The 15,370-nt window shown below is 40.2% G+C and overlaps 1 protein-coding gene across 3 annotated transcripts in view; it reads left to right on the forward strand.

The window, feature by feature from the left end:
- Positions 1–15,370, forward strand: part of CFAP99 (cilia and flagella associated protein 99) — a 192,241-nt gene that overhangs the window by 131,023 nt on the left and 45,848 nt on the right. For all 3 annotated transcript variants that reach the window (XM_056803661.1, XM_056803660.1, XM_056803662.1), the window contains exons 10-11: positions 5,202–5,290; positions 12,667–12,871. In XM_056803661.1, coding sequence (XP_056659639.1) covers positions 5,202–5,290; positions 12,667–12,871 — 294 coding nt within the window. The remainder of the gene's footprint in view (positions 1–5,201; positions 5,291–12,666; positions 12,872–15,370) is intronic.

The following is a 15,370-nucleotide window of genomic DNA, read 5'->3' on the forward strand; positions in this document are numbered from 1 at the left end:
CCTTATAAACAAGTGATAAATCAAATGTTTTCATTCTGAGTTTCTACCCCAACAAGGAACTCAAAATTTTTAGATGAATGTGGGGAAAAAAAACAACACGCCATCAAGACATCCTTATTCTTACCATTGTTTACCATTTGTCCTAGAGCAGGGTGGTCCAGGGGAAAGATATGTGGGTACCTTGGTCCTAGGAGGGGAGAGAGGCCTATTAAATGGTTTTCATTTATTTGTTTATTAGCCATTAATTATTATTTTTATTATTATTAAGGACCAATTATGTGCCAGGCAATGGGCTGAGCACTTTTTTTTCCAAATATCCTCTCATTTGACCCTCACAATGACTCTTGGAGGCAGGTGCTGTTATTATCCCCATTTTATAGTTGAGGAAACTGAAGTCCACCCAGGTTAAGTGACTTCCTGAAATACCAGCTCTGCTAGGACCGAGTTGCCCGGGGGCCATTGGGCAAGCTTTCTGGAGCCCAGCTTCCTCCTCGGTCATGCGCTGGTTATAACACCTGCTCTGTCCAGTGGGTATCAGCTAGCCGATCTCAGCGTGTGCTTTGCAGAGCTGCAAGAGACACAAGGTCCAGATGCCAGATATTGTGATGGAATTTCACACTTCTTGTGAGAATAAGATGAAAACAAATTGAGAATGATTTGAAAACGTAAAAGCCCCCTTTTAATTCCAGTTCAGCCAGTGTTAAGTAGCTACTGTGTGTACTCAAAGAAAAAAGACAAAATTTAAATAACGAGTGGCTCAGGGACTCAACAGCCAGGTCTAGAGATGGGAGGTCCCGGGTTCCAATCTGAACTCAGCTACTTCCTAGCTGTGTGACCCTGGGCAAGTCACTTGACCCCCATTGCCTAGCCCTCACTTCTCTTCTGCCTTGGAACCAATACACAGTATTGATTCTAAGCCTGAAGGTAAGAGGTTAAAAAATATTTATATATATATTTTTTTAGTTCCAAAGCCTCTTCTTTCCTCCAGCCTCACCCAGACCTCAGACATTTCCTAGCTGTCATTTAACCCCCATTGCCTAGGCCTTTGTGCTCTTCTGCCTTGGAACCAATACACAGTATTGATCTAAGATGGAAGGTAACAGTTTAAAAAAAATAATAATAGATTGCCTTTGCTTAGCAGCTAGGTGACCCAGTGGATAGAGCGCTAGACCTGGAGTCAGAAAGACATCTTCCTGAGTTCAAATCTGGCCTCAGTCATTTACCAGCTGAGTGATCCTAGACAAGTCATTAAGCCCTGTTGGTCTTAATTTCCCCATCGGTCACACGAGCTAGAGAAGAAAATGGCAAACTACTCCATTGTCTTTGCCAAGAAAACCTCAAACGGGCTCATGAAAAAATGATTAAACAACAAAAGCCCCTTAACACGGGGATCAGACACATCTCCAAATAGCCAGGATACATGCTAAGTTTGCCAAAAGGTACAAACTTATATGCTGTACAAGATCCAAGGGGAAGAAAAGTACAGGGCAAGGTTGAGGGAGCCAGAGAACTTAGAGCAGGAATTCCTTTTTTTTTTTTTAAACCCTTCCCTTCCTTCTTAAAACCAATACTGTGTACTGGTTCCAAGACAGAAGAGCAGGAAGGGCTAGGTTAAGTGACGTGCCCAGGGTCACCCAGCTAGGAAATGTCTGAGGCCATATTTGAACCCAGGACCTCCCATCTCTGGACCTGGCTCTCAATTCACTGAGCCACCCAGTTGTCCCCTAGAACGGGAATTCTTAACCCTTTTGTTGTCATGGAACACTTTGGCTGTCTAGTGAAGCCTTTGGACTCCTCAGAATATTATTTTTATTTTTAATTTTTTTTCTGAGTTATACATGTATTATCATGCAAAACATACTTCCATATTGGTCATTGCTGTAAGGGAATGCTCATACAAAACCAAAACCCCAAAATAAAACCGAAAACAAACATACTTTGATCTGCATCTGACACCAACATTATTTTCTCTGGAGATGGATAGTAGAATATTATTTTTAAATTCACAAAATATTTAGGGTTACACAGGATACCAATTGTATTTAAATACAACAATCAGTATTTTTTAATGAAGTTGATGAAAATGAAATAATATGGAAATGGATTTTGAGTGATAATGTATGTATAACCCAGTGGAATTGCTTATCAACTCTGGGAGGGCAGAGAAACAACAAGAATCATGTGATCCATGTTAAAACCCAAGGGAATTGCAAGTCTGGCTATGGGAGGGGGTGGAGGGAAGGGAGAGAAAGAACATTAATCTTGTAACCAAGGAAAAATATTCTAAATTAATTAAATAAAAATTTCCAAATTAAAAAATATATTTAAAATTTTTTTAAAGAATCATGTGATCATGGGGAAAATTTTTTAAATTTAAAAATAAGTTTACAAGAATGAAATCAATGGACTCCAAGTCAAAAATCCTTGAAGATCTTATCTTCATTTTATTCTTTCTCCTGGTGAAACAGGAGTGCTCTATCTCAAACAGATAAGCCTGAGAGCCAGCCCTTCATCCCAGGTCAGCAACCAGTGTGTCTCAACTCTCCTTGGCCCAGGGCCCAGTTCCCAACTGCCCCCCAACAATCTACAAAGACTAGGGCTCTCAGGAGAACTCTGTTCTCCAGGAAATCCAGAGGATAAGACATGGCTCCCTTGGACCAGTGACACACACACAGCCCTACTCAGAACCAGAGACACATCATTCATAGACTCAGGGATGAAGAGGCCTGACCGCAAGACATCACAGAGTTTCCTCCTAAGGAACCCCGATGACGTAAATGTTATATTCTCATTGAGTTTCCCCAGAGCTGGATTTAATAAAGAAAAACCCCACAATACTGAGTAGGGCCTAAAGAGCTCTGATCTACGACAGCTGGGTGACAAGGACTAGTCACAGGCAGCTGGAAAGAGTTGTGCAAGGGCTCGAAGAGTGGCCCATTGGGGCAACTTTCATTTTGCTTAGGGCAATGACCATGCCATATGCATTAACCCTAAGTTCTCAGCCTGGTTGTCCAGTTCCTCCTTCCCCTTGAGTCTCTAAGTTCTGTGGAATCCTTTTTGGGAACACAATTTGGGGCACAGTCACTTTTTTTGATTCAGGAAGGGGAAAAAAACCCTTCTTAGTAGCCATAAATCCCAGAATTGATTTTTTTCTCTTTTATTTTATTCCAACAATAAATCTACACATAAGTTTTCCAAGATTACATGATTCAGATTGTCTCCCTCCTCTCTCCCCACTCCCCTCCTGGAGTCCACAAGCAATTCCACTGGGTTGTACTTGTATTATCACTCAAAATCTGTTTCCATATTATTCATTTTTGTAAAAGAGTCATCTTATAAGACCAAAACCCCAAATACCAGAATTGATTTTTTAAAAAGAGACAATATTTCCAAATGAGATTCCCTTAGTTTTCACAGATGGTAGGCCTTTGATAAATGCTTGTTGAATATGTATACTCTATAATGTTGCTTGTTTTAAAAAATTTACAAATAATTGATTTTACATTAGCAGCTAAGATGTCGTGCCTTCCCAGGCACCCTGGACTCTTTCAATTAAAAATGTTTTCTGATATTTTTATTTTATACTATTTATGTTTGTGCTTTTTTGAGACTAGCATAAAATAAAGCTTCTCTACTTGTCACACTCAGTCACTTATTGTTGCTGTATGAAGTCAGTCGGGTACTGTCTCATGTATGCCTTTGCCTCACACAGCTAGTAGGTGCTAGGTTGGAAGGGAACTATTTTCTAGGACTGATAAGGTAGAAATTGAGAGATGGTAATGCATTTAGAAAGGAAGTTCTGCAATGACCAAAGCATTTAGCACCAAAGCTGCTTTGGGGGGGGGGGTGTAGTAAAACAGTGAAATTCATTTGGAACATAGTGGGAGGTTTGGGGAAGGGGAAAGAGGAAATTAAATTTTTTCAGGCTACATGAAAAAATTATATAAAGATTTTGCCTTGGAAATAGTTGTGAGGGACCAACTTACATAGGGCAGTGGATTCAAATCTGGATTCAAATCTGGCCTCAGATGCTTCCTAGCGGTGTGACCCTGAGCAAGTCACTTAACCCCATTTGCCTAGCCCTTGCCACTCTTCCATCTTAGAACTGATACCAAGTCAGAAGGGTTTAAGAAAAATTAAATGGAAAAAGAAATAGTTCTGAGGACGGATTTTCTGTTAGGGCCCCAGTGCCTTTGGGTTACCAATCCAAACCCCAACCTTCCTTCTTAGAGTTTTGTTGGGACATAAGATGGAATTTTAAAAAGCTTCCCAGATTCCCCCAGCTAAAAATGGTCTTTCTCCTTCCTCAATTTTTCTAGACCCTTTTGCCTGGATCTCTCTTTTACCCCTATTACATACACTCTTCCTTCTCTCCTATTCATCTGTGTTCACATAAGCTCTCCTCTATGGATTGTGAGCTTTTTAAGATCAGGACCAAGTCTTCTTTCATCTTTATATCCCTAGTACTCAGCACAATACTTTACACATAGTAGGTACTTACTATTTCTTTTTTTTCCCATTTGAACTAAATTATTTAATCAAATTAGAACATTATTCCTTGGTTACAATAATCACATTATTTCCCTTCCTCCCCTCCACCTGGCACTTACTATTTCTGATTTCACATGTTGATAGGAAATATAGTTTCCCTTATCCCTTATTTCCCTTTGCAAAATCTACTGATAATCAATGAAACAATGAACAAATCTGTACTCTCCATTGAGTATTTACCCTGCCTGAGGCCCCGTGGGGTTATAGGAGATCACAGAATAGTTGGAGAGAGAAACCACTCACCCATCAAAGGAGAATCAATAGATGGCAGACTGTGCCAAGAGGCAGAAGGATGGCACAGACTGAAAATGCTCTCTGAGCTCAGAGGGGAAAGAGAGAGAGAGCCCGCTATGGAGCAGGGTGGCCAGAGTAGTGATCTCTCCGCTAAACCACCTGCTCCTGGGACCCTTCAACACTCTCTGTGTCAAGAAAAATACTAAAAATGTCTAGTCTATCTGTCAGGTCTTAGCAGTGGTCCACTAAGAGCCTTCGATTCAAGCATTAAGCACCATTTGTGTCTTCTCCTGGAATGGGATCGAAGGTGACAGAAATGCCAGCCTTGGCTTTCTTTTTCCTTCGGAAGCCTTTGGGCCCTCACTGTTGGGATTTGCGTGACTCAGCCAAGTTCTGTGCCTCGCTTTCTCTCGTAGCCTGACAACATCCCTGTGAGACTGAATGCCGCCGCACTGTACCGAGAGGAGGCCCTGTACCAGCAGAAAGCCCAGAAGGAGCTTCAAAGGTACTGACCTCGAAAGCACGCACAGGAGGAAGGGGAAGGAGGGATGCAGTCACAGAACTTCACCCTTGGAAAGGGATTCCTTTGTTGTTGTTCAGGCCTGTCTGACTCTTGGTGACCCTTTTGAGGTTTTCTTGGCAGAGATATCAAAGTGGTTTGCCATAGAGAGCTCCTAATTAAACTTATATCTGATCAGAAATTCCCTCTATCGTCCCCAGCAAGTGACCGTTTCCTTCAAGACCTGTAGCACTGGGAAGCTCTGATTACTAGAAAAGTTTTTCTTTCATTGACTCAAGATTTGCTTCACTATAATTTCCACCCATTGCATCTTTTGGAGTTAAAGAGAAGCAAGTCACCTTTCCCCAAGAAGGGACATTCAAAGAAAGCACTCATTGGCCCCCTAAATCTTCTTTTCTCCAGGCTGGACTTAGCAGACCCACTAGATAAACAAGGATGTGTTCTGGGTCCTAGGGCCTCCCCTCTTGCAGCAGAAAGCCTGACTGGCAAGTTCTGATCTCTCCAGAGGCATTATATATAGAAAAAAGAACACGCCAGCCAGGAGCACAAACAGACCTTGAGCATCCGTGTTACTGTACAGGGGCAGACCTGTGGAAACCAGGACACATTGTTATGTCCCTAGGCATCCCGTTATATTCTTGGAAACCCCCAGACAATATACAGTGAAGTCAATCTCCCTATGGTTTCTGTTCATTGGTTCTAGTTATGCCCTATGGACATATAAAATAATCCCTTGGTTCTTTTGGGGAATTAAATCCTCCACAAGTGGAGTTGGTACACACCACAGTGGGCCATGATGCCACCCTCGTAGATAGGTACATGGGCATACTTGGTGGGGGGCAGAGTGCAAACTCTTGTAAGAAAGATGGGTTAAGGGAAATCTTAAGCAGGAATGAGAAAGGAGAAAATGAACACATAGTCAAAAAGTGGCTTTGGAATTGTGTCTTACTCCTGCCACTACCAAGAGAAGACTTTTCCTCCTCTGACTTCAGACCAGAATTCTCTAGCCAATCTAACACTCTCACTTAGGGGTTCCTCTTGCTGTTACCATATTCCTCTAATAATTGCCTTCTTTAGTATGCCAGTACCTGGAAACATTGATGAAATAAACTCCAACGTGTTAAAAAGGACTGGCAGCCCTGCAAGCATCATGCAGAGGATCAACACCTGGACACCCTAACAAGCTAATTGTTTTTAGAAACATTTAAGGAGATAGAAGCCAGAGGCTGCAGAGGGCATGTAAGAACCATAAGAACCACAGAGATATCCACCTAATCCAGAGAAGTGCAGCTTCTCTGGGGGTGACTCTCCACTACCTAAAGGCTTAACACAAAATCTGGCATGTCCTCACTGTGTGAGTGGGATGCACAGCACACAATCCCTCTTAACAACTCTTGACCTTTTTTGTGCTTCAGAAAAATTTCTTCACTGAATTAAAAGACTTTAGGAACCCCCTGAAGGAACAGCATCAACACAGAATCCTGGAATCGGAATCTTTCACTCTCGGTGGCAATAAGAGAAAATGCCAAAGAGATCCAGTTGTGTGAAGCTAATCAGCTTTTAAAAAACTTTAGTTTTATTAGCATGCAAAACACACTTCCATATGGGTCACTATTGTAACAGCACTCTCATACAAAACCAAAACCTCAAAATAAAGCCATAAATGCACTGATGTGAGAAGTATGGGGGGCAGCTGGGTGGCTCAGTGGATTGAGAGCCAGGTCTAGAGATGGGAGGTCCTAGGTTCAAATGTGGCCTCAGACACTTCCCAGCTGTGTGACTCTGGGCAAGTCACTTAACCCCCATTGCCTAGCCCTTACCACTCTTCTGCCTTGGAACCAATACACAGTATTGATTCTAAGATGGAAGGTAAGGATTTAAATAAAAGAAAAGAAATAGTAAATGTGCTTTGATCCACATCTGTTCAACTCCAACAGTTCTTCCTCTGGAAAGATAATCAGTCTTGAAGCAAGAGAATTACTAAGGTAAATCAGTACACCATGCCTTGAGTTCAAGATGCCTGAGCTGGTTGCTATGCAACCAGTAGTTCTTAGTACTAGCATCCTCAAGGCAGAGGAAGAAAGGAAGATGACCTTCATCTGCCCAGTAGGGTTCCACCATTTGGACACATGCTTCAAAGAATTTGGGGGGCCTCTGCCATTTTTCAATGTCTCCCACAGAAGATAGAAGCCTCAATGTATCTGGATGATTTCACTGTATTTGAAAAGTTGTTGGTAGAGCCTGAGGAAGGGTTAATGAAGTATTAAATTGGCTAGAGAGCGCTGGCGTGAAGCTATCAATTGACGAGTGTCCTCATTAGGCCCATTTGCAACAGCTTAACTGCACTGCCTCCCTAAATGATCCAGCTCGAGGAAGGACTTTCTAATCAGTTGACAAACGTGTCCAGGAGACTTTGGGATTATCTCTTCATAAATGTGATCCCTGTTGGAGATCAGCCCTATATAGTGTTTCTCAGAGAATAAGTTTCATATTCATCAAGGGTCTACGTGCTAGGCTACCTCTGCAGCCAAATTTCCTTACTGCTGATGAATATAATGAAAACGCACCAGTCCCAGAACACTGGGGATAAAGAAAAAAATGTCCTTTTCAGTTGAGATTTGCCCATCAATCCATGCCTGAAATAAGATAAATCTTTCCATTTTCTAGTAATGTCACATGACTGCATTGTAAAAGCCTCATTTTCCCATAAACTCTTTGGTGATTGAATATGAGAAACAGACCCAAGTCATGTGCCCTCCCTGTGGCTGCATAATCAATGTAATGATATCATTAAATGCACTTAATAGTTCATTATAGAAAAATGAAAGTTTAAAGGAAAGACCAACTCCCTGGGCAAAAACACTCAGACTGGCAGAGTTTTCCCTGCCTACTCATTCACATTCAACAAAAGCTCATTTGACCAACTTTAGCTGAATTGATAAAAGCACAGAAACCAGAACAAGAGATGAGAGCCCTGGTCAGCCCACATCAGGACCATTTTATCAGGTCTGAACACTAACATTTAGGAAACTAGGAGACTTAGGAAGTTGGGCAGTTGGACAGTGCAGGGGATAGATAGATCACTGAAAATCAGGAAGACCTGAATGAATTCAAATATAGCTTCAGATACTTACTAGCTCTGTGACCCTGGGCAAGTCCTTTAACTTATATTTGCCTCAGTTTCCTCATCTGTAAAATGTGGATAATAATAGCCCCCACCTTGCAGGGTGATTGTGAGGATCAAATGAGATGATAATTGTAAAATGTTTAGCATAAATAAATGTTGGCTATTATTTTTATTATTAGGGAAGATATTGATAATCTTTGGGCATCCCAAGTGAACCCAAGACTTATGCCAGATGAGGATGTCTCTGAGGGTATGGGTTTTTAAATTAATAATTAATTAATAATAATTTTAATCTTTACAGGGATTAGATTTGCTAAAACTTGGCCCCATCAGGCAGAACCAGGAATAACAGGTAGAATTTAAGAGGCAAATTTGGGCTTCATATAAGGAAAAAGTGAGAGGCAGACAGCCATACTGAATATGAAGCTGGCTTCACAGCAAGATCTGGGTTCAATTTCTGCCTCTGACTCATCCTGGCTGTGTGAACCTGGACAAGTCACTTTCCTTTTCAGGGGACCCTCAGACAATAATTTGAAGAGAAGGAAATGATTAGTAGAAGTTCCTCAGCAAGAATTCTTTACACAAAGAGAAGGGATGAAAAAAGGGGAGGGGGTGGATATTAGAACCATCCAAAAGTAGAATGTGCTGCTTTGGAAGGTGGTAGTTTGCCTCTCCCTGAAAGTCATCCAGCTTGTAATTCCTGTCCAGGCATAAGGTAGACTAGATGCCTCCAGGACTACTTCCTACTGTGAAATTTTGTAATTCTGTGACTCTTAGCCACCCTACCTGATCATTAATGCTACCCCTTCCTGTTTCCTTACTTGTAATGAGGTGACATTATGGGTAGGAAGGGAAAGAACACTATTCAGCTCAAAACATATATCCATATATACTCCTACATAACTCTGGATCCTCTTGCACTCTTCCTCATAAAGTTGTCCCCATCAATATCATTTTGCAATGACATCAGTGGTACATTACAAACATCCAACCTGGCTCTCCCTCTATCTTTGCTTTGGGCAACTTCCTTATCTTCTCTGGACCTTGGTTTCCTTATCTGTATTAGGAAGAGGTTGGACTAGATAGCATCCAAGGTCTCTTGCACCTATCTAACCATGATTCTAGATATCTATAGCTATACAACATATATTTCTAGAGTTTTAACTTACTCAATGCTTCTTTGCTGTGAATGGGGCTACTCTTCAGCATTATCTTTAAGAGCAAAGATTCAGAACCAACTTGATGTCCAGTCATCAGGGAATGGTTGAACCAATTGTGAAATCTGAAATATTGTGGTAAATGAACTTAATGGAATATTACTAGTCCAGGGATATTTTCTGAGGGGAGAAAGGGAGGGAGGCTTGTGATTTCATTAGTATGGGGACGTCCCCATATGCTAACTTCCTCTACTGATGCCAACCAGCAACTTGTCTATAATTTAGTCATGACAATTGCTTTTGGCACTGAGTGATAAAACAGTTTGCCATTGGTCCCACAACTACTATATGTCAGAGTCAGAACTTGAAATCTAGTTGGCTTCATTCTAAGACCACGCAGTCTCATATTGCTAAATATGGATAATAGTCAAATCAACAAGTATTTTAATAATGCTTGTCAATTATATCAGTCACTGAACTAAGTGATAGGAATATAAGGAAAGACAAAAATGGTGCCTGCCCTCAAGAAACCCATTATTTAATATATTTATGTTTAATATGTTTAATATTATTTAATATTCTATTTAATCATTAAATATATACTATAAAATATTTATTAATATATTAAGGGAAACAGTATATAGACAACCATGGGCAAGTTCACAATGCCTTTTGTACCATTTGTCCTTTTCTTTAAAGAAGGGTACAGTTTTTTTGTCAATCAACATTTATTAAACACTATGAAGGATCAAGAAAAGAAAACTCATGTAAGAAGATGGTACCTGAATTAAGCCTTAAGGGAAACTAAAGAACCTTAAGAGGTGGTAGCGGTGAGTAAGAGAGGTACATTCTAGGCATGGGGACTATTCTCTACAAAGGCCTAGAGAGTGAAGATGGAGTACCATGTATGAAGAAGAACTAAAAAGCAAGTCTGAGTGGCCCATAGAGTATATGAAGAAGCTTCATATGGAATAGGGATGGAAATGTAAGTTGGAGTAAGGAAGTGAAAGGCTTTGAATGCCTAACAGAGATGTTTATATTTGCTCCTATGGGTGACAGGGAGCCACTGGAGTTCAATGAAAAGAGAACATAGATAAACTTATATTTTAGGAAAGTTTATGGGGAATGGGAGAGGTTAACATAAGATTAAAGAAGGAAAATATTCTCATTTTCATTTAAAAAGAGAACTGAGTAGAACATGCAAACTATTGGCTGGAGAGCTTGACTTTGATTCCTGGAAAAAATCTAGGATGGATTATGAAGACTGATTTGTGAGAATTTAGAAAGTGAAGTTGGGAATGCTAAGAGCCAGCTTGAATTCATCAATAACAGTCCCATAAGACTAATTTTATTTTATTTTCTAACTCAACTGGTAGATCAGGGCAATGTTGTAGGTATCATTTATCTAAATTTCATCGAAACATTTGCTGTTCTGTCATGATATCTTTGTGGACAATTAAAAGATGCCAACCAGCCATCACATCAGGCACCTCTTATAGAAAGTTCACTTCTCCCTAATGACTTAGACTCATTCAGAGTGGCTAGGATCTCTTTTATCATTTCCACATTAGACTCTAAGCTTTTTGAGAGCAACCACTGTTTTTTGACTCATTTTGTATCCTCAGAGTTTAGCACAGTGCCTGAAACATGGTAAGAGTTTAATAAATGTTTAATCATGGGTTAATCTCCTTACTTATCTTGAATTTCAATTCCCAGTTAACCATCCTTTTTTATTTTTACCTACCATAATAATTCTCCTTAGAAAGGAAAAAAGAAGTAACCAAGAATTAATGATTGCCTCTTTTATTGTCATCTGTGTCACCTCAAGAATCTCTCCCTCTTTTTGACCTTCTTCTTGACTCACCACATAGCTTTAAATTATCCTCATTCAACATGGATCCCAGGTCATTCTAGACTTTAATATTCCTAATACACCTGGAGCCTGTTGGTATGTCCAGGAACCCCAACCCAAGTCAGCCCAGTCCCATTCAGTCCCATCTACTCTAATCACTGTCTCAGGTCTCTACCGATACTGATTTTGTTCTTTTATAGGCTGAATTAGTTGCCCAAAGAAAAGTATTTCCCTTCGTTCTTCCTCTTCATCCCACCCTTCCAGATTCCACAGGTGACTACAGAGAAAGCCTCAGTTTCTCTTAACTATTTTTTAAGCCATCATGGATCAGGGCAGCAATTTTGGAAAACAAGTTTGTTATCTATCCATATCTATCCAGTTGGAGTCAAACATTCCCTCTGAATAGAGGCATTTATATTCAGGAAACCCCAGCCCTCACTCACTTCTCATTCTCAATGTTCCCAGGTATTATTCCTCTTTTACTCCTCCCCAAACACTTCTTAAATATCCACACAGAGTCAGCCTTCCCCATGACATCATTTCCTCTATAACTGCACTTTTATGGAGCGCCATTAGGCAGATTATGCACATGGAACAGGAGGTCCCCATTGATGGATCTACCATCTTGGAGAGTCTTGGAGAGCCTCTGATAGAAAACTTAGCCCCATCTCTCTCTCCCTAAAGGAGAAGGGTCCAGCTCTTTCCTCAATGAATGCCTGCTATATATGCATTTGTATGATATTGATTTTCATTTGTTTCATTTATTTTTCATTCATTTATCATTTCATTCATTTTTTGATTCATTTATTTTATGATCTTGATTTTCATTTATTTACACACTGTTTTCTATTTGCTGTGTAATATATACCTGTTGTGTCTCCTCCAGCTAGAGTGTGAACTCCCTGGAAGCAAGAATCGTGTTTCATAATGACACAGTGCCTAGGAGAGTGTCTTCCACACTCAGTAAATGTTCGTGATTTAAATACCCAATTCTAACGCCTGTTACTTAGGTATCATAACCCTTAACAAAAATCCATTTATGTAATACTATCTTCAAAAGAACCCTGCGAGCTGGAGAATGCAAATATGTTGATTCCCCCCCCCCCCATTTGTTTGTTTTTTACAGATGGGGAAACTAAGGCTCAGAGAGATGAATTGACTGGTAAGAAGTTGGGACTTAATATCTTAATCATTTTTCTCATTATTCCAACTCTCCTGCCACCAGAGTCGAGGATCTCCTGCAAGGATTCAAAGGCTACTCGGAATTTGTAGAGCGACAAAAGAAAATACAAGAGAAAGAGTTAGAAGAGAGGCTGGCTAAGGCAGAGTACTATAGACTGCAAGGGAAGCTAAGCCGGGAAGAAGCCATTGTGCAACACCAGAACTTAACTAAGGAGAACAATAAGAAAGCCATCAAGAAGAAAGAAATGGTACTGTACCTGGTTCCTTTTAATGGGTCAAGGGGTGGCTACTCATTTTTTCCCCAGATTTTCAGGCAGTGAAGCAAAGAAGCTGACTATTGATTTTTTTTACTAAAAAAAAAAATAGCCTTATTTATTTCTATTGTGGCTCTTGGGCAGTCAAAAGAATCTCATGGCATCTTAGACCGAATTAAGTTAAGGCAGTTTGGTGATAGAGTGAATAGAATACTGGACCTGGAGTCAGGAAGTCCCCAGTTCGAACCCAGCCTCAGACCCTTACTGTATGACCCTGGGCAAGTCATTTGACCTCTCTTTGCCTCAGTTTTCTTCTCTGTAAAATGGGGATAATAATGGTACCCACTTTTCGGGTTGTTGTGAGGATCAAAGAAGATAATATTTATAAAAGCACTTAACATGGTATCTTGATTTTATATCATGTTATTGACTTGTTAATAAAAATATGCATTTATAGCATTTGCTATTATTATTAGCATAAGCATAATGCCCAGAATAAGGGGGCTGAAGGTCCCTAGCTAGTCCACATCTGGGCTAGAGAGCTCAAATTCTGGGTACTGTGTTTTGGGAAGGGCAGAGAAAAGTTAGAGTAGGTGCCCAGACAGGCAACCAGAATGGGTGTAAGCACTCAAAAGCCATGCCTTGCCACGGACACGTCCAAAGACCAGTTAAAGAAATCGAGCCTATTAAACTCAAGGAGAAGCCTTTGGGGCAGGGGGCGAGACGTGATCCAAATTTTTCAAAACCAGACAGACTGTCATGGAAGAGGGATTAGGTTTGTTTTGCCAAAGCACAGAATTGAGAGGCTCAGAGTGAAATTACGGGGAAACAGATTTCTCTTCCCCCTAAGGAAAATCTGCCCAATAATCAAAGCCATCTGGCCATGGAGTACATTTCTTAAACAGGTAGTGAGTTCCCCATCACTGAAAATGTTCATGTGAAAACTGGTGGCCCCCATCAGGGAGATTGTCAAAGGATTTCTGTACTTGGTGAGAAATTAGGTTAGAGCCTCTTCAATTCTGATTCATTGATCCTATTCAACTTTTGTGGAAGACCTCAGTGAGTGTTTCTGACTTTCTCTTTGGGTTTTTCCCACCTTAAAAACTCTTACTTTCTTCTGTCTTAGGACCAGCAAGAGCTAGGTAATGGGGGTTAAGTGATTTACCCAGGGTCACACAGGCTGTGTCTGTGGCTATTTCTCTTTCTTTCAATTAAATAAGAGAGTCAAAATCATTTTTGACATGCAATTATTACTGAGCAAGTAGCCATTCTAGCTATTCTTCTATATATAATTAACAAATTTTGACTTTCTAGCTGTTTTATTCGTTCAGCAGACTGCTATCTATTTTGTGCCAAATATTAACATTCATGGAATGTGGAGTAAATAAAGCTTAGAACGTGCAGATTGATTTATTTTGTTTTCTTATGATTCTCACCAGGTTTTTCAATTATCTTTGATTCCTCTAGTCAATCAATCATTCATCTAGTCAGACAACAAACATCTCTAAAATACCTCCAGAGAACTGAATATTTTCTCCTCAGCAAAAAGGAAAGAATTACTTACAAAAAAAGACAAAATTCTGATATTTTGTATATGATCTTGGACAAATCATTTCCCTTTTTGAGACTCTATTCCAAAAATGAAGGGGCTAAAAAAAAGATCTCTAAGCCCCCTGGGGAGGTTAGAATACACAGTGGATAGAGAACCAGGCTCAGACTCAGGAAGACCCAAGTTCAAATCCAGCCTCAGACACTTACAGGGTGTGTGACCCTGGCAAGTCACTCAACCTTTATTGGCATCAGTTTCCTCATCTGTAAAATGAGCTGAAGAAAGAAATGGTGAACCACTCCACCATCTTTGCCTAAGAACAACTCCAAATGGGGGTCACAAAGAATCAGACATGAATGAAATGACTGAATAACAACACAATCCCGCCTCCAAAATTCCATGTTTCTAGCAAAATCATACCTCTGCACCAGTGTTGAAAGCTGATTGCCAGGCTAGAAACTACCTTGATTTAGGAGGTTTTCATCAACATGAAATTCATAGATTTACAGACACATGGAAGGTTAGAGCCAAAAGGGATCTTAGAGAGTTTTGACAATCACATTTTACAAAAGAGTAAACTGAGGCTCGGGACAATTAAGTGAATCATCCAAAATATCACACAGGAAGTAGACTCTAATTCAGGTCTTTGGATTCTTAAGACCAAAGGTCATCTCCTCCATATAAATCTGTCAGCCCCTTCTTTCCCATTCATAAATTGAATTCCACATAGTCTAATGTATGAGAAGGGCACCAAATGGATCATAGAATTTAGAGCTAGAAGGGACTTTAGAGATGATCCAGATTAATTTCTTCATTTTTACAAATGAGGAAAATGAGACACCCCCCCAAGTTAAATAATCTGCCTAAGATCACACAGTTATTAAATAACTAGCAGAGTCAGGATCTGAACCCAGACCCCACTACACCACAATCACTGTCTTGCC

Source organism: Monodelphis domestica, chromosome 6 (assembly GCF_027887165.1).
Source record: "Monodelphis domestica isolate mMonDom1 chromosome 6, mMonDom1.pri, whole genome shotgun sequence".
NCBI lineage: Eukaryota > Metazoa > Chordata > Mammalia > Didelphimorphia > Didelphidae > Monodelphis > Monodelphis domestica.